General features: G+C 32.2%; 1 protein-coding gene across 1 annotated transcript; it reads right to left on the reverse strand.

Moving 5' to 3' along the window:
• Nucleotides 1–717: 717 nt before the first annotated feature.
• On the reverse strand, nucleotides 718–14,987 carry LOC127736943 (collagen alpha-4(VI) chain-like). Its single transcript, XM_052247507.1, is given in 13 exon segments — nucleotides 718–770; nucleotides 1,915–1,964; nucleotides 2,996–3,172; nucleotides 3,537–3,605; nucleotides 3,926–4,489; nucleotides 8,001–8,466; nucleotides 8,468–8,559; nucleotides 9,114–9,143; nucleotides 9,927–10,490; nucleotides 10,725–10,742; nucleotides 11,511–12,071; nucleotides 12,275–12,841; nucleotides 14,390–14,987. Coding segments are annotated over 13 exon segments (3,792 nt in total). The 3' UTR covers nucleotides 718–734.
• Nucleotides 14,988–18,650: the final 3,663 nt, after the last annotated feature.

Below are 18,650 nucleotides of genomic sequence, written 5' to 3' on the forward strand. Positions count from 1 at the left end.
TTGACTAACTATTGATATGTGTGTGGCAGATATAAGTGAAAAAAAATGGAAAAAAAGGAATTGCCATATATATTGGACACAAAAAGAAAATTTGCACCAAATAACCATGTCGTCCTAGAAAGAAAATACAAAAAATAAAATACAAAAGAGAAGAACACATCATTCAGATAAAGTAACGCCGTTGCCTTTTCAACATCTTAAAGCATTGATCCTTGTAATCCTACTTCCTATCAAGTTCCTATGTCGTAAACCACAATAAAGCATGAACCGTAATGATGTCCATAAGATTACCACTACATTTAGCAAAGTAGTTTATTAGACGGAATATGATTTCAAATATATATTAAAAATGTGCTCGCTTATGGTAAGGTAGCCATGGCTCTTGTTTGATTAATTCATGTCAAGAACTCAAGGAACAGAGACAACATTCCTTATGTATTTTTTTTAAATAAGAAATTGCACTAAGAGATTAGCTCCGTTATGCGCAGGTATAAGCAGTTAAAAAATATTGCATGTTCTCTGTCTTTCTACTCTGTTTTTATCATTATCGTCCACAAAGAAGTTGGAGATTTGGTTCTACTTATATGTGAAACATATTGATTTTAAAGATATCGGTTTATAATTCTAAATGTAAACCTTCAGTCTTAATAATAGATGGTTTTGGATTTGATTGTCATTTTTAGTCTCGGTTTTTATAAATAGAAAGCTAGCAGAATCTTTTGTTTGGCAATTTATTATAAGAAAATAAGACTGGAGCTTTCATTTCTTTGCTGAAAAAAAAAGAAAATATATATAAATTTCATAATTAGATAAATAAATATATACACGTATAATTGTTTTTTTCTATCTACTCTTTCTATATTTAATATGCTACTAATTTAATTGAACGTAAATGCAAATCTGATACTCTAATGTCAGTGGAATTTCGACTAAGAGTTTGTGATTTGGTTTATAAATATGGGAATTGGAAAAAATCTTAAGAAGTTCCAAGATGACAAAAAGGTTATAATTTCAAATAACAGATTATGATAAAGAAATAAATGCATAATTCTATACAATGTATCACAGGAATTTTTCTGAATCATAGAAATATATTATACTCATATAGGAAAAATCACCAAAATCCAAACGGAAATTATTGACATCACACGGAAAAAATATTTCTTCCGTGAAATTCTGTTTGGAAGATTAGTTACTTCCAAGAGATATTAAAACAAGTTTTGAGTTTTGTAATTTTTCTGATTTCAAAATTCAAGATTCAAAGTTTTATTATTCTCAGACACAACAGTGTACAAAGTATGATAGTCCAAACGTTTACATTTATGCAACAATGCTACACTAAAACTTGGAAGCATACAACTGTTTTGAAAGTCTTTTTTACCAACTTTAAGCCTATAGAATTGATATGTACACACAAAACGAATTTCACCAAAACGTGAGGGCAGATTTTGCAAAACCTTAAGACTTATTTTACTTGCATCATTATAAAAACAATAAACCTGGCAAAATAAGTAAGTATAATAAACTGTATTTTTATTTTAATTTGTAGTACGTGTATGAAATGGAAAACAACTTAGTGATTTTTTTTCTGCATAATGCAGAAAACAAATTTATTCTATGTTAACGCATGCTTAACTCATTATTAACAAGCATAAAAGTTCAATGTGTAACCAACTACTCGGCCTTCAACTTCACTTTGTCTATCAAAATGTATTTTAAGAGCCCAAAAATGTCAACTGAAAATAAACTCATCATAGATACCAGGATGATAATTTTTTACGCCAGATGCGCGTTTCGTCTACAAAAGACTCATCAGTGACGCTCAAATAAAAAAAAGACAAAAAGACCAAACTAAGACCGATGCTGAAGAGCATTGAGGACCCAAAATTCTGAAAGGATGTGCCAAATACCTACCCCTGAAATTGTTTGCCTTTCGTTATAATCGCCTGTATACGTTTTGGGATCTGTAAGAAAAGTAACTAATATAAGGATGTGGGACAGGACATACTTTTAAACTAAGACATTTATATCAAGTAGTAGATATAGTGATCCCTGAAGAATCAAGGTTATTACAACATCCGCCATCAAACAAGGCCTCTTTCACCAATAATAGAAGTTGTGAACAACGAAATCCAAAGAAATAATTCTGAAATGCCGACTTGTGTCCGGAATTTTAGGAGAAATACAGTCGTCATCACTTTAAAGATTAATTAAAGACCAAAATCGTCATTCAAAATTACCACTTCCGTTACAACAAACAAAAACACCAAAAAAAACATATGACAAATAAGTAATTAAATTCCCTCAAATATGTCGACTGACGTTTGGTGTACTGAAGAAAGGACATTTTGACAAAAGAAAAACCGAATATCAATACAATACCTATACGCTGATAATACCTTTGGAAATCATACAGTTATGTTCATTTTTCGAATAATTGATGTTGACGCCAATTGGCACCAAACATGGCGAAAACCTTTACAAATTTAAAGAGTCGAAAAAGAAATATGTTTTAGATATCTTGAAACATTTCTGAAAAACCAACTACATTTACTATAAACGTTTGGGGAAACGAAATATTTATGATCCGAATAAAGAATAGTGTTGATGATGAACATAACGACCAATACCGTTATAAGTGTGAAAATTTTGAAGTTCTATAAAATCCGAACAAAATTCCGTGAAAAATTAAAATGCTACCCACCTTGTTGTTAAAAATTTGGTTTGTTATAAACATGAGGCATTATATTTATATACTGCCTGACCTCTTTTAAGCATCTTGTTTTAATATTAAATATTATTTTATTTACTAAACATTATCACATATATTTACCGTTGACAAATATTTGCCTGGCGTACCACCTTTTGTTGTTTCAAACCAACCATAAGTTTGTTTAAGCATTGTCCATCAACAAACACAATAGGTCAATAATCTTTTTTTCAATTTTATTGAAATATTGTGCAACTATTTACATTAACAAATTAAAGTTTTTACCTGGTGATGGTGTTAATGGGAATGCTTGTGCAGGTGTTTCGCGGTTAGGTGGCGTCGTTGTTGGAGGGTATTCCCGGTTAGGATCTGGAGTTTCAATATTTGGTTGTGTTGGTGCTGGCGTTTCAATATTTGGCTGTGTTGGGGTTGGTGTTTCAATGAATGGCTCCGCCGTTGTCACTAGAAATGAATAAAAAGATTAAAAATTACATTTTTTTTATTAATACCAATAAAGAAGACAATCATACACTAAACTTAGAACAGTAACACAAGATGATAGTACAGGAATTGTTACATGACATTTTTTAGCATAACACTTTGAAATTCAGAGGACGTTTTGAAATGGTTCACGTTTCATTTCAAAGTATTCGAATTGTTCTCCATAATTGTTTTGCTCAAAGGTTACAAGTAAAAGACATTATCTATGTTTAAATATAAGACTGAATATAATGCAAAATCAAAGACTAAATATTAACAACCTTCCAATAACATTCACCATTACTTTCTCAAGGACTATTACATTATTAGTATAAAAAGATGGTACCTGTTGTGGGCGTAGTTGTAGCAACTGTAGTTGTAGAAACTGTGGTTGTCGGTAAAGTTGTTTTTAAGGCTGAAAAAAATGAAAATGTGGGTTTCAACAAGATGCAAAATCAAAAATTGGATTAAAAAAATACAATACGATACATTTTGTTTGGAACATTTAATTCAGTACTTCACTATAAAGCATGCAAAAATTTCTCAATTGAAGATTTGTTATCTAAATGTAAATATACGTAGACTATCACCACCCGAGTAGCAATAGCAAAAAAGGATACTAGTATGTATTTTCTGAAGACAATCAATAATGTATATATCATTAATGAAATACACTTTTAAGTTTTGTCGAGTCATAAATATTGATTTAACATAGAACTAAATTCGCGATCTTACCATCACAAGTAGCACTTTTGACTTCTTGTTGAATCTGTTGTAAAGTGATAAAATCTTGAGTATTAAACACATGTTTAGAGTCGGTGGCTATTACGTTTAACTCGTTCTTATCTATGCCGCTACCAACTCCAATGGCTATTACAATAGCGTTCTCCTGTTTAAGTAATGCTGCCTGTGTTGCAGTTAAATTTTTGTCTGTTGACGCTCCGTCTGTAAGGACTATTATAAAGTGTTTTGAAGAGTTTCGTGCTCCGTGCGAAGGGAGAAGGTGCTGTTGTCTAATCATCTGCAATGCATCACCTGTCGCTGTAGTGCCTGTAACATACGTGGCCTTTTGAATTGCATCTAGGGTAGATTGTTTGTTCCCGTATTGATTCAGGAAGAACTCATTATGAGCCGTTGATCCGAATGTGACCAATCCGAACTGGACATTGTTTGGGCCTACCGGTAAATCATTTACAAAACGAGACACAAAATTCAGCTCATTTTGAAAGTCAACTCTTGATTCACTGGATGAAGCATCCAGAGCAAATATAATATCAGCTCGTTGTACAAATCCACATGCTGTAATAAATTAGATGTTTGTTTAGATAAATTGATAATATGCATGAAATAATTGTAAATCATTATGAAACATACTATGAATATCTGCTGAATATGATCACAATAGGGCCCATAAAGATAAAGCCTTCTTTATGACTTACAACTTGAGTTTCACTTATCGAAATAATGATTTTCAAAAACAAAAATGCACAGGCCAACATATGCAACACTCAGAATTATACCTTATATCCTTGACAAATTTAAATTATGAAGAGATGTGTACATTTCTTGGGTTATTTCTGAGTCTTATACTTATGATAGAAATTATAAGTATTATCCTAATTAAAACTTTCCTTGCTGATATTTGAAAAAAATAATAAATTATACTGAACAGTAATATCTCTTATTGAAATCATGTTTCTACAAATTACGTAAAACTGAAAAGGGAATTTGATGAATGTTAGGCATTTAATAAATTGCTTAAACATTCAGACGTCTTGCAAAATGCCTAAATAATAAAAATGCCTGTGACATTTATACGTTATGCATACCATGGAAGCACTATTTTGATCATAGCACTTCTATTTGTATATCGGGACTGTGTAATCCGATTTTCTGTAAGAAGAGAGACAACTGTCATTCCCTTACACTCCTTAATAAAGCTTTAAAATATTCGGCTTTGAGCGTTCCTGACGAAGGCATATCTAGAAAAGCGCTTCGGACGCATGAAATTTATAAAGTGTTGTTTTCATTTTTTATTGTATACATTATATATCCTTATTTACTTCATTCATACAGCTGTATGATGTAGATTATAATGTCGCCTGTGTTTTTCTCTATTATAAATTAAAGCCGTTATTTGAAAACTGTGATAACATGATTTCTTAAAAAAAGATGTTTTACTAATAAAGCCCTAGCATTCGAAAATACTGTCACCAACCAATATTTATCTATACTTAATTTTATTTCATTTATTTAATCGAACCATTTGCGCTACTTATGCCATAGGTTGGTGGAAACAAACTTTTTTCACCAAATTAATTTTGAAAATGATTGGCAGGGGTAAGATATTAATTTCAAAAATACTTTTGTCCACTTTAATTTTTTTCATAATAAATAGAATTTAAAAAAAAATAATCGTAAATTCAGCAATGAATGGAAAAGAAAAACAAAAGACACAAAAGAAAATGTGTTGCTTTGTGCAACTCTCTGTTTCCATCGGTTTTACTGTCTATTTGATATTGTATCGCAAACTTTACAAATAAACTGCATGCATAACACTGTAAAATGGTATGCAATCTTTTCTTATCAAAATAAAGCAGTCCTTACTTGATATTGATGACATATTGATTCGCTTTATAAATTCACATTGAAGTGTCAAAATGCTATTTTTCAATAAAAATAGTAAAGGAAGTTTTCATTTCATTTGTTCCATAATCACTCAGATTTCTATGAATCAAATCGACTCATTTTTTGTACATAATTTAGGCCGTTAGTTTTCTCGTTTGAATTGTTTTACATTGTCATTTCAGGGCCTTTTATAGCTGACTGTGCGGTATGGGCTTTGCTCATTGTTGAAGGCCGTACGGTGACCTATAGTTGTTAATTTCTGTGTCATTTGGTCTCTTGTGGAGAGTTGTCTCATTGGCAATCATACCACATCTTCTTTTTTTTTTTATATCTATGCTCTATCTAGTGTTTAAATGTCAAAGCTTACTAAAGTGTGAAAAAATGCATGTAAATTATTTTAACTTTGAAAATTATACATTTTGTCAGTTTGAATTTAGATATAGGCTCTTCCAGTTTAAAATGAAAAATGAACAGTTTTTCACCAGTTTCAATTGTAATCGATGATTGCGGACACCAACAGCGACATGAACGTGTTGTAACAGTTATCAATTAAATGTTTAATGGATAAAAACATTTTTTGCTGTATTTTGTCTATTTTCCTGTTTCATCTTTACTTTTAGTTTATAAAGCAGTTTTTCTTACTTCGTACTATCATAAACATGTGAATGCATCGGTCGGTGTGTTCCCATTTCGCCTTAGCTGTGAATTCCAGGTTAAAAAGGTAAAAAAAAAAAATACCAAGGCGAGATGGGAAATGAACTAAGGCGAAATGTGAATTAAGTTAAAAAATCTAAATAAACAAATCAAACCTTTGTGTTTTTATATACAGATTCTACCACTGCATCGAGTGTGATACGATATTTATCCACTCGAGACAGTTAAATTTTCAAATTTAAAACGCGAGGCTCGCCGAGCGTTTTAAATATTAAAAATTTAACTGTCGAGAGTGGATAAATATCGTATTACACGAGATTTGGTGGTGGAATCTGTTTCTCTAATGATTTTCAAACAATACGCAGGCAAATTTATTCCTTCTTTTCGAATGATCTGCAAAAAGATGTGTTCTTTCTATGTGACGTCATCAGGCATGGTCGCCTTTTTTCATGCCGTCACAATAGGAAATTCAGAGGAAAGCAAGAAAATTCGACGTCATAATCGGATTTTAACCAATGAAGAACTGAGATCAAACGAACCACACGTTGATTAAATTTTTTTTTATACAATGGGTGCAGAAAGGGATAAATTTACGAAGAATTAGAGAAAACAATTTAAACAACATGTAATGGGTGAATTGTTTCTCTTGAGTTGTTATTTTTATATTCAATTAATAAAATTGAATATTTCTTTGATTTCAAAAGTTGTGAAATCAGAAAAAAATCTGCAATAAAAAGATTTGTCAGTAGGAATGTTGCTTCTCTTGAAATATTTTTTGTTTCATTTAATAAAAGTTGCAATTTTATGAATTTTATGCAATTAGAAAAATCTAAATAATTCAATTATCCTTTACATTATGCAACACAAAAAGTTTAATAGAACAAAAAAGACAAGTTTCCCCACAGACTTGTTTACATATATAACAGAAACTTTAATTAAAAAAATCAAAAACAAAAATCTTTAAAATTGTGCTAATTATATATGATAATATTAGTATGCTAATATAAAATTGTGCTTGTAATTCAGTGCTGATTCAGAAATTAAATATTTGTTATGATTGTATGATCTTTTTCTTTATTTTATTCAGTAAAATATGAAATATTCTGGTCATCTCTAATAAGAAACAAGAACAAAGACTTTATAAAGATTTTGACAGCTAAGGCGACGGTAAATTAGGTTAAACAGTTCTTTAAATGATATATCTTTATAGTATACTATTTTAATAATATTTATGGAAAAGTTACCAAGGAATCATTATTCACTTTTTTTATGTTGGGAATTTTCTTACTTCCACATCCCTATAGCACAGTTCTGATTCTTTGTCCGAATTTGGATATACATTCTGGTTTTATCAACACTTCAACGTTTGTATTAGGTTTTGGAATTTCAAATATTTTGTCATCGAACATCAGTGAAGAGACTTGACGAAATGCAAATCTGGTGCAGTAAAATTTGTACCGTAAATGATGCTTTACAGAAAAATAGCATGACATTGATTCCCATATAAATTCACCAATAGTTTACTTACATTGACAGGCAGCAAATGATATTTCTGACTTGATAGCAGCCAAAGAATTAAATCCGGCAACTGTAAACATATGAGAGGAGTCCGACGCAATATCGAGTAGCTCATTCCGGTCCACAGAGGATCCGATTCCAATAGAAATAACTTTGACTCCAGGCATACTTTTCAGTTTATTTGCTTCTGTGACTGTATTTGTGTGTGAATATGATTTACCATCTGTGAGAACAACAACAATCTTCTGAACATTTGGTCGTCCACCATGAGTGAAAGCTGTTGTACGAGCATATTTCAATGCATCTTCGGTGTATGTCAGTCCACCATCATAATATACGCTGGTAATTGCAGCCACAAGTTGATTTGTGCTTTTGTATTGGTCAAGTCGTATACGTTCATGGACGGAAGTAGAAAAGGTAGCTAGTCCTATTTGTATGTTGGCAGGACCGATTACATACTGACTGGCAAAATCTTTTTACAAACTGCAGTTGTTTTTTAAAGTTGGTTGTCGTAACACTTCCAGATGAATCCAGAAGAAAGTAAATATCTGCTGGTTGAGATCCACACTCTACAATATTTTTATGTAACTATATGTGACCAGTCCAAATACAAACTGACATATGTTCCAGTGTAACATGCCGGAACTGAACAGAAATGAATATTTTTTTTTCGTTCTTATACACTTACAATGAAGAACACGAAAATAAATCATTTTGTGGAAAAAAAATAAAAGTGTTGATTTGCATTTAACAGCTTAATTTCACATTTTTATGACAAACTGAAGAAATAATTCTAGTGAAAATTGGAATCAAAATCAAGTCAGATTATAAAACATGAATTCATTTCGACTTTAAACACCGCGATTGTTCTAAAATAAATGATTTGCCTGCAAATTTATCAAACGCAGGTTATGTGGGATTTAGAAGTTTCTAATCTTTTAAAAAACTATAAAAAAAAAAATCTTGCAGTGAAGTATAGAATCCTGCTTTACTTCTTTTCTATTTATGGGATTTTCTGTCAAAGTAAATTGACGTGTTTCCATTGTGAACTACACTTCCATGTCTTATCGTAACTACTTTAGTAATAAAAAAGTAAAAAACCTCAAATTAAAAATAAACTAACCTGGATCAACGGTTGGTGGAGGTGTTGGCACTGTAAAAGAAAGTTAAAATGTTTGCTAAAAATCAAAACAACGAAATAAACGAATACCTAAATATTACATGAAGCAGGAACATCTTCAGTAGTTGTCAAAAGTCATATCTTAATGTTTTATCTACATTTTGAGAATAGAGTTTAAAGGCAAATTTCTGATGGTTTTGGTTAAATGTATTCATGTCTTTTTTTTAGACTCGGGACGAATTATTATAGCTTGCCATACTTAGTATTACATAGAAACCTAACTTTTGTTGAAGACTATTTTGCCCTCACTTTATCTTACTTATTTTTGTCGTTGTGCTGCTGTCTCATTGACATTTACCTCACATCTCCTTTTAGTGATATTGCAAAATGCATTTTACATATGAATTACGGTTTTTCGTTATTGGCAAACAATATTTTAATGGAATGAGGCCGGGTCAATTTCCCTTGTATTTGTTTCACTCCTAGGGTCAAAATGTAAAAGTTGTCAAGTCCTCTGTAATTTGGTTATCAAAGAGTCTATATCATTTACTTAAAACAATTTTCATTATTCATACATATTTCAATAAATTAAAAATGTGATTTAGCGATACATCCTGCTGTTAAAGGCATTTTGATAAAAAAAGAAAGAAAAAAAGAACACACAACGCGCTGTGATACTGTAAATTAAGGTAAAGGTTGAAGGAACTTTTGAAAATAGCACTCATGTGAATAAATTCAGGGGAAATTGGTCCTACCTCTTTGATAAATAACTTGTCAGAGGCAGTGTTTTGCATATTTATTTCATTATGAACTTACTAGCACACGCTGCTTGATTTAATTCGTACTGTATACCATTTAAAGCATCAAAGCCAGACACTTGATACACGTGATTTGGACTGTCAGCGATGGATTGAAGCTCATGGGTATTAACGTTGCTTCCAATACCTATAGCAAATACTGTAGCTCCTGTAGCATGCAGTTGTTTTGCTTGAGATGTAGTGGCACTTGGACTTGTGGATTGTCCATCAGTGAGCACAACCACGATTTGATTAGCTGTAGCTCTTTGACCATGGCTAGAACCATGTACATAGAAAAGTCTTGCATACTGTAATCCTTTGTCTGTATGGGTTGACCCGCTGTTGTAGGGAATCGAATTCAGTTTCTTAAGTACCGATGCCTGGTCATGGTAGGTGTTAAAATAAAACTGGTTGGATGCGTAAGTACTGAAGGTTACCAATCCAACCTGAAGGTTATTTGGTCCTATCTGGTATCGCTTTACAAAATCTTTAACGAAATCCACTTGTTTTTGGAAATTAGCACTGCCTTCACTGCTGGATGCGTCTAGGACAAATACCACATCTGCCGTTGCTGCACCACAAACTATCAATATACCACATGTTTAGTCTTTGTACTAAGTAAACGATAATAAGAGAATAAACAAATTATCAACCCCCCACCCCCACCCCCCCCCTCCATTTCCCCCCAAATGAAAAAAAAACAAAACAAAAAATCAAAATATTTATGTTTACAGCTCCCTTATTTACTCTGAAGATTTTATAATAATTCTAACAAGTGATTAGCACTGACAAGAAAGTTATTTGTATCTATACTTACGGCCTAATGGAGTCTCATCTGTAATATAAAAATCAGAGGTCATCTAAAGCTGTCTTAATTATGAGGTTTACCTGATAATGAAAATTAGCTGTACAAGGTTACTTTCATTCCTGCTACAGAATACGTCCTATTTGTTTGGTCGACAATGGTCATAACGTTTTATTTTTATTTTTATTTATTTACTGGCGAGGAAGGAGTTCAAAACATCTAACATTTCTGTCATCCGTGCATCAAATTTTGTCGCGTAAAATAGAACAAAACTGCAATATGTTTAAAAGTTTAAAACAAATATTTTCTATCAATCTGAGAAGGACATCTACTTGTGGAAATCAAAGGTTGTGGTTTGGGATTAAATTCAAGATTTGTGGTAAAAGTTATACTACATTCTATTTTCAGCACTTTAAACCATAAAAATTATCCAATTTTGGCAGTTTTGCAGCTTGTTTCAAAATACGTGAACTGTAAAAACCTTACGGATATTTCAAAAACATTATGTGAGTGATATCTAACAAAATATTGTCATTAAATTGTGTCCTTTAATTACATTCTTTCTAATTCTGTTAAGACTTTGACCTTGTTAACTCAAAGTCAGCAGGTTTTTCCCGACTCAAGTACATACATAGTCTGCCTAAGTTTGGTTCATATTGAATGTAATATTTCAATAAACATTCTTGGGAAGTCTTAGAAGTAGGGATCGAGTATTTCAAATAATCGAAGAAAGTAAAAAATGAATGCAAATTATCTATAACTAAATAGGCAAAAGATAATAAAATAATTGAAAATCACCTTTACATGTCTGTTTCTCCAGTTCTAATGCTATATCTTTCAAAGCGCTGAAGTTTGCAACCGTAAATGAGTGTCCTGGATCAGTGGCAATGGTTATGAGTTCGTCTTTATTGACTGAACTTCCGATTCCAATAGATATAACTTTAATGTCAGTTTTGTGGAGATTTTTGGCCTGAATTGCGGTGTCTGGTGGAGACTGAGACTGGCCATCGGTCATAACTATAAGAACTTTTGGAATACCATCGCGTGCCCCATGTGCTTTTGTAAAGCTACTGTTTTTAGCAAAACTTAAGGCGTCTGCTGTATTCGTTCCTCCCTGGGTGTATGGAACGTTTTGAAGAGCATTTAAAACATCACTTAAATTGGAATAAGTGTTCAGCCAAAACTGGTTTTGTGGATTACTCGAAAAAGTAGCTAGTCCTATCTGCACTGCATCCGGGCCAATAAAAAATCGGGAGCTAAAATTTGAAACAAATTGGAGCTGTGTTTCAAAGTTTGTTGATCCTTCACTAGAAGACGAATCCAAGAGAAAAACAATATCTGCCTTTACTCCACGGCATTCTAAAAGAAATGAAATAATGAGTATAACTATTTATATCAATTTATTTTGTCCCACTGTCCATCTTTTGTTGGTTTTTTTTGTAAAAAAAAATCGTTATTTAGATCAAATGGACATTACATTACATTATTAAAAAAATAACGAAATATATAAAGATCACTAACTGAAAGATAAATATTTATAAACACCAGATACATTAATTTACCATTTGTTTTACAAGCTGTCTTTTCTAAATCGGTCTGTAGAGTTGCTAAAGCATCAAAGTTGGCGACTTGAAAAACATGGTTTCTATCGGTAGCTATCTGTGTCAGTTCATTGGAATTTGCTCCGCTTCCTACTCCAATGGCGATAACTTCCGGTCCAGCCTTATGTAAATTTTTTGCCGCTTGTAATGTTTGTGGTGGGTATGTTGATTGTCCATCAGTCAGAAAGATCACAATTTGCGCCGCATCTTGTCTTCCGCCATTGGCTATTGAAAAACTGTCGTTCGTTACTTGGTTCAATGCTAGATGAGTATTCGTTGATCCCGTGTGAAATTTTATTTTAGATATAGCAGATATAACAGAAGTTTTTGTCGAATACTGGTTTAATCTGAATTCCTTGTAGACTTGATCAGAAAATGAAAGGACGGAAAATTGTGTATTTGATGGTCCAACATTGAACTGTCTAACCGTATTTTTGACAAAATCCAATTGCTTTTGAAAGTCGATTGTTCCAATACTACTGCTTGCATCGAGTACAAATACGATATCGGCCTTTTTCTTTGAACAAACTGAAAGAAATACAGGAATAAAAATGCTAGCAAATTTTAATTTAAAACAAATTATAGTCATATTGGGTATATTTACTATTGTCCATACTTTGTTGTAAGATTGCCGAAGCAACATACATTTGAAATCCTCAAATATAACAGGACGTAAGGCTCGTCTTACTTTGTAAAGAACACTTGGTTAAACATGACTTACACAATGTTTGTGTAAATAGATTTCCTTCTCTATTTCGTTCAAGTTGTTTATTGAATTTCGTTCACCATCAACGGTGTGCATTCTTCAGTTGAAACAGTAGTTTTATATGCTGTTTTTTTTTTAAGTATAATCATGTCATGATAAATATATACGAGATACACGTAGGAATACTAGTGATTTATTGAGTGTGGTTTATCAATAAGAACTATAGAAAATGTTCGTGGAATAAGACATGACATGTATACAATTGATGATGCAGCATCATTGCAAGAAAATGATATCACTTTTGAGTAAATAATTATACAAATGAGTTATACATAAGTGTATACAAAGCATTTATGCCAATGTGTTTCTTGTCCTGAATATGCTCAAAATATTTGCCACTGGACGTTAAGCAAGCAACAATCAATGTGTGATAGTTTTCTTATATCAAATTATTGAAATCTTTATGTAAACAATCAATGCCGATACTTATCATGTAAAATACTTATTGGAAAGAAGCCAAATAATTTACTGCCAAAAGATAGCTTATCAATTTTACAATGAATGACTAAGGACAATATCCACAAAGACGGCTGCAAACGCAGCAAATACATGGCTTTTCCTTAAAGACTATAAAAATAAGAAGATGTGGTATGATTGTCAATGAGACAACTCTCCATCAGAGACAAAATGACGTAGAAGTCAACAACTATAGGTCTTTATCAACCGCTTATTTTATTATTATATCTAAATAATTTGTCAAAGGTTTCAAGAAAGGTCGCATTTCGATTACACGAAGGTCATATAAATTGAAACTAATATGTATTCTTTGACAACTCGTGACATAATAAGTTTTATTATCTAAAATTAACTGGGATGACCATAAAAGTCTTTATCACTCTTTCCTTTTCGCTTGCAATTTTCCGTTGCGTTGGTGGTCATATTTTTTGGCTGCTCGGATCCACAACAATGGCATTCATGTAGGTTGGTCAACAGAAATACCAAAAAAAAACGAAAACAAAAAAAAGAAGGACAATGTATAATTGATTACCTCGACAATTTTAGTTCCAATTAGTATACTGCTTGTAGATAAAAAAAATAAAAGAACAAACGGATGATGGACCGATTATAGTTTTCACGTTTGAATTGATTTACATTTGTCATTTCGGGGCCTTGCATAAGACTATCTTACGATGCGGTATGGGATTGTTGAAAGCTGTATGGTAACCCTACACTATATGGTCTTTGATGGGGAGTTGTCTCATTTGCAATCATATCTTCTTATTTTTAAAGTGATGACGACTAGAACTTCGTTTATTTATCTACTTTTATCTTTTTGAAAATAAATAGCAAAAAAAAAATAAACATAATACCTAATGATGGTGGTTGGCATGCAGCTTGTTGAATTTGTGTCTCTATAGTCCTTAGTGCATCGAAGTTTGCCACCTTAAAAGCATGTTGTTTGTCGCTGGCGATTGTTTCCAGTTCTTGCGACCCTATCCCGCTCCCAATTCCTACAGAAATCACTTGTGCTCCTGCTAAATGTAGGTCTTCTGCTGCAGTTTTTGTTTTTGCAGGATCTGTTGACTGGCCATCTGTCAAAACTATTACGACTTTTTCGGCATCTGGTCGTCCACCATTTGCAGGCAGAAATGAGTTTTGTCGAACAAAATCTAATGCTAAGTGTGTGTTTGTTGTTCCCTGTTGATATGTCACTTTGCTAATTGCATTTCTAAGGCTATAACTGCTAGAATATTCATTTAACCAAAATTCATTCTTAACATTAGACGCAAACGTAACGACACTAAATTGATTTCTAGTGGAACCTACAGAAAACCTGCTCACAAAATCTCGAACAAAGTTGACCTGTTTCTGGAAATTTGTGTTACCCTCACTACTGGACGCATCAAGAACAAATACTATGTCTGCCTTCGATGGACAATCTGTAAAATGTAGATATAGAAACAGCATTTTGAACAACTTCAAGGTTATCCAAAACAAAGCAACTATAATTATTTGAAGAACTAATAAATAAAAAATCACCAAAAATATTTAGACTAATGCAGGCAAAAGAACTGAAAAGTAGATATACAAAAACTTATAAAATGTCCCTAATCATCTTTATATAAGTGCAGTTATACGTGCAATCGGGTTGAATATAGTATTCAATATGCAACTCTTCATTAAACTGAAAAATATGTCTATTTATATCATAACTTGATAAGGACATTCGACTATTTCATAATTCTGAATAGTTTTCCATTGTTTTAATATTTCTGGTTGGTAGGTAAATACTAATAAATGTTCGGATATTTTTTGTATCATGTGTATTATCATATGTTTAAGAATTTGTTTTGATGCGGCACTCGCCTAATATGCTAATGTTTTTTCAAGCACTACCGTTGAAATTTATAACTATCTTCTGATAAGCTACACATATAGTTATTAGTAGATGCATATTGAAGAAACAGAAAAGTGTCGATTGTGATACTATTTTTTTTTTTGTTTCTAATCAACTGCATTTATTCAATGTCTATCGGCAAATTGGTTTGTTTATCTTCTACTTAATAAAATGTCCTGATTCAAATGTGTGAATAAATTATTCTTACTTGCCGAATTCGATTTTTCTGAATTTATGTTCATTTTGTATTTATTAAAAAAAAATAAGGAGATGTGGTATGATTGCCAATGAGACAACTATCCACCAAAGTTTAAATGAATGTTTTCATTGTAATTTCTATCTCATTTTATTGTTGAATCAGGAAAACGTTTTTTCTATTTTCTTTTTTACGCAAATGGTAATCAATGTAAATGCATTGTTCATCTAAACACTTACTTGACGTTGAGAATTGTCCATAGCCATTTATAATGAACAGAGAAAGGAAAAAGACCAAAATTGGTGCGATATGCATGGCACCTATCCAATATGAATTCCTTTGAGATAGTGAGAAGTGTACAGAAAGATAGACCACTGATAAGAACATTCATAACCTCTCAATAGTTAACTTGAAAAGTGTACTCACTAGTTAATTCCTTGTTGGGATTTCCTTTTTTCTTCTTCAATTCGTAATTATTTATTTAAATCTGATCTAAACCAAATATCTACATGTCTTCCATCTCATTTTCGAGACAATTGAAGTTATAAAGGGAAGATTTAGAAAGGAATGAAAAGATATTTAGATTTATATGGCGGTGAATAACTAAGATAATTATTGTGCAAATGGGATATATTTGAAGGTATGAACAAGTAATAGTTTACTTATCTCTGAAGATTTGGCTCTATTAAGGTTTTAGGCAAAGTGTTTACAATACTCTTAAACGAATGGAGGAAGCATATCAAAATATAAAACAGCTCTCTGACGGGTTCAAAGGGATTTGGTTAGGACAGACATTCGTCAAAATTTTGATGTATCTAAACAACAAAACAACATCTGTTGCACCCTATTCGCTCAAACAGAAAACTTTTTTGGTGGTGAAGAAATAATAAAAAGAAGAAATGCGATTTGAAGTTCACCCCGGTTTAGGTGGGGTCCGTGTTGCTCAGTCTTTGGTTTTTTGTGAAGTGTTTTGTAGACTTTCGTTGTTTTTCTTTTTGGCAATAGTGATGTCAGTTTTCTTCGAATTTCGATTTTTTATTATCCTCTTGGTATCATCTATAACTTTGTAATACTGAACTATGTGCAAGTATTGAATGTAATGTTTCTTTATATGACAGATGGGATAATTTTTTTTATTATGTGTTGTGTGACATTTGTAAAATTATTTGTGATTTTAATTTGCCTTAATATCTTCATTTTCATTCGTAAATTCCTCTGTTACTTCCAACTTTTTAAATTATTTCATTATAAAATGGCATCAGCAATTGAAAATGTAACTACAAGGTTTTTCATGTCAAAGAATTCTAACTTCAGGATCAAGATATGGCTACCTTGATTGACTTTTCAAAGTAATCTATAAAACCATTTCCTATACCGGTATCCTTAATTTTACACGGCCGAACAAGAAAGGGAGTTCATTTTTTCTAATACTGAATACCAAAGTTTAGACTTGGATGTATTGTCATCCAGATTTGGACGTCTGAGAGAGAGGGCATCCATTTGGCAGTGCATGATGTATAAATACTAAGTCATAAATGGTCGGAAAAGGAACGTTAAATCGGATGTCTCTGCACGTTGAGGACCCCTTACAACAACTCTATGAGGTGTGTTGCAAGGAAATATTTCAGTCCCCATCCAACAAACACATGTATTCCTGTGACATTCGACATTACCGCCATTTAAACAACGGTCGAACCACTTTGCAAAACCTACCCTTTGAATTTACTGTTAAAACTCTTCCTGTACTGATTTACCACTGATTTGCCACTCAACGTTAGGCCAACATAAATTAATTCGTTACTCGAACACTGAACATCATTACTATATTATACATGATCCATATTCATCGTCATGCACCAATGCTTTAAGATGCAAATTGACAATAAAACCATCGAAATGCATTAGATTGTATATGTTCATGGTAAAGGGATACCTAGAGGGTAATAAAAAATTAAAAACACGACAGGTCTTTTTGTAAGCTTAGCACTGACCAAATCTGTTTATAGACATTTGATAAAAATTGTCCAGAATTAGCTGTTTGTAAGTAGGTCAGTCTACAAATTGACACGAATCTTTCAAAACGGATAAGAAATTTGTAGTTCTACATTACATCACAATTTCGAGCATGATCAACAGTTACTGGTTTACGTGGTAAAGTTATATATATATGAAAGGTGATTTGAACTGTACATTTTGTGTTTGTCTAGCGTATACGAACCATTGAACTTTTTAAAATTTACCAGTCTTCTATTTTTACCGACAATGAATTACATCCACTAATAAATAGTGTCATGTTCATAAAATTTTTGCTGGTGCCAACTCCACATAGTTTCAGACTCTATCTTTTCTTCCAAACTGGAATAGATAATTGTTTTAAATTTATCATTCTTAATTTAAATTAAAGGAGATGTGGGGCATACATCAATCATTAATAATAATGACAGTTACCGGACGACAGAGGAAAACCAGAATACATCTAGAGGTCAACATACGAGCCTCAAAAATAAGTGTATGAAGTGTTCCTTGATGTATTTCACTATATTAAAACTGATTTTATCGATTATGTCACACAAGCACTTGTCTCTGAAATTTTTTTCCTACATACCTTAATATAACACAAGGTTCTTAATTCGCATATTGAAAAATGTCACCCGGTCGCGAACTTTTGTTATATTTCGATTTCTCGGTTGTCTACCCCACTCAAACTTGTTATGCCGTTAATCTAAATTGATTTATCTACACAATAGTGTATAACACGCCTACCTCTGTTGTCGGAATTATTCGTAGGCCTCCCCAAGTATGTCAACCGTAATTATTTCGTCTCCCCTCAGCAAATTGGAAACATAAGTCTCGCAGTAAATGGTTAATTATGATTGTCCCTTTGGTATCTTTCCCCTCTTTTATACATGGGTATGTCCTTTCACCGCCGAACACCACCGAACACCCCAAAAGTGAATTGAAACTATGAAAAAAAACAATAATGTGTGTCAATTAAAGCAGAAAACTGTTGAATTTGTTGATGATTTTTTATCGCAAT

The sequence above is a fragment of the Mytilus californianus genome, unplaced genomic scaffold (assembly GCF_021869535.1).
Source record: "Mytilus californianus isolate M0D057914Y unplaced genomic scaffold, xbMytCali1.0.p SCAF_4, whole genome shotgun sequence".
Taxonomy (NCBI): domain Eukaryota; kingdom Metazoa; phylum Mollusca; class Bivalvia; order Mytilida; family Mytilidae; genus Mytilus; species Mytilus californianus.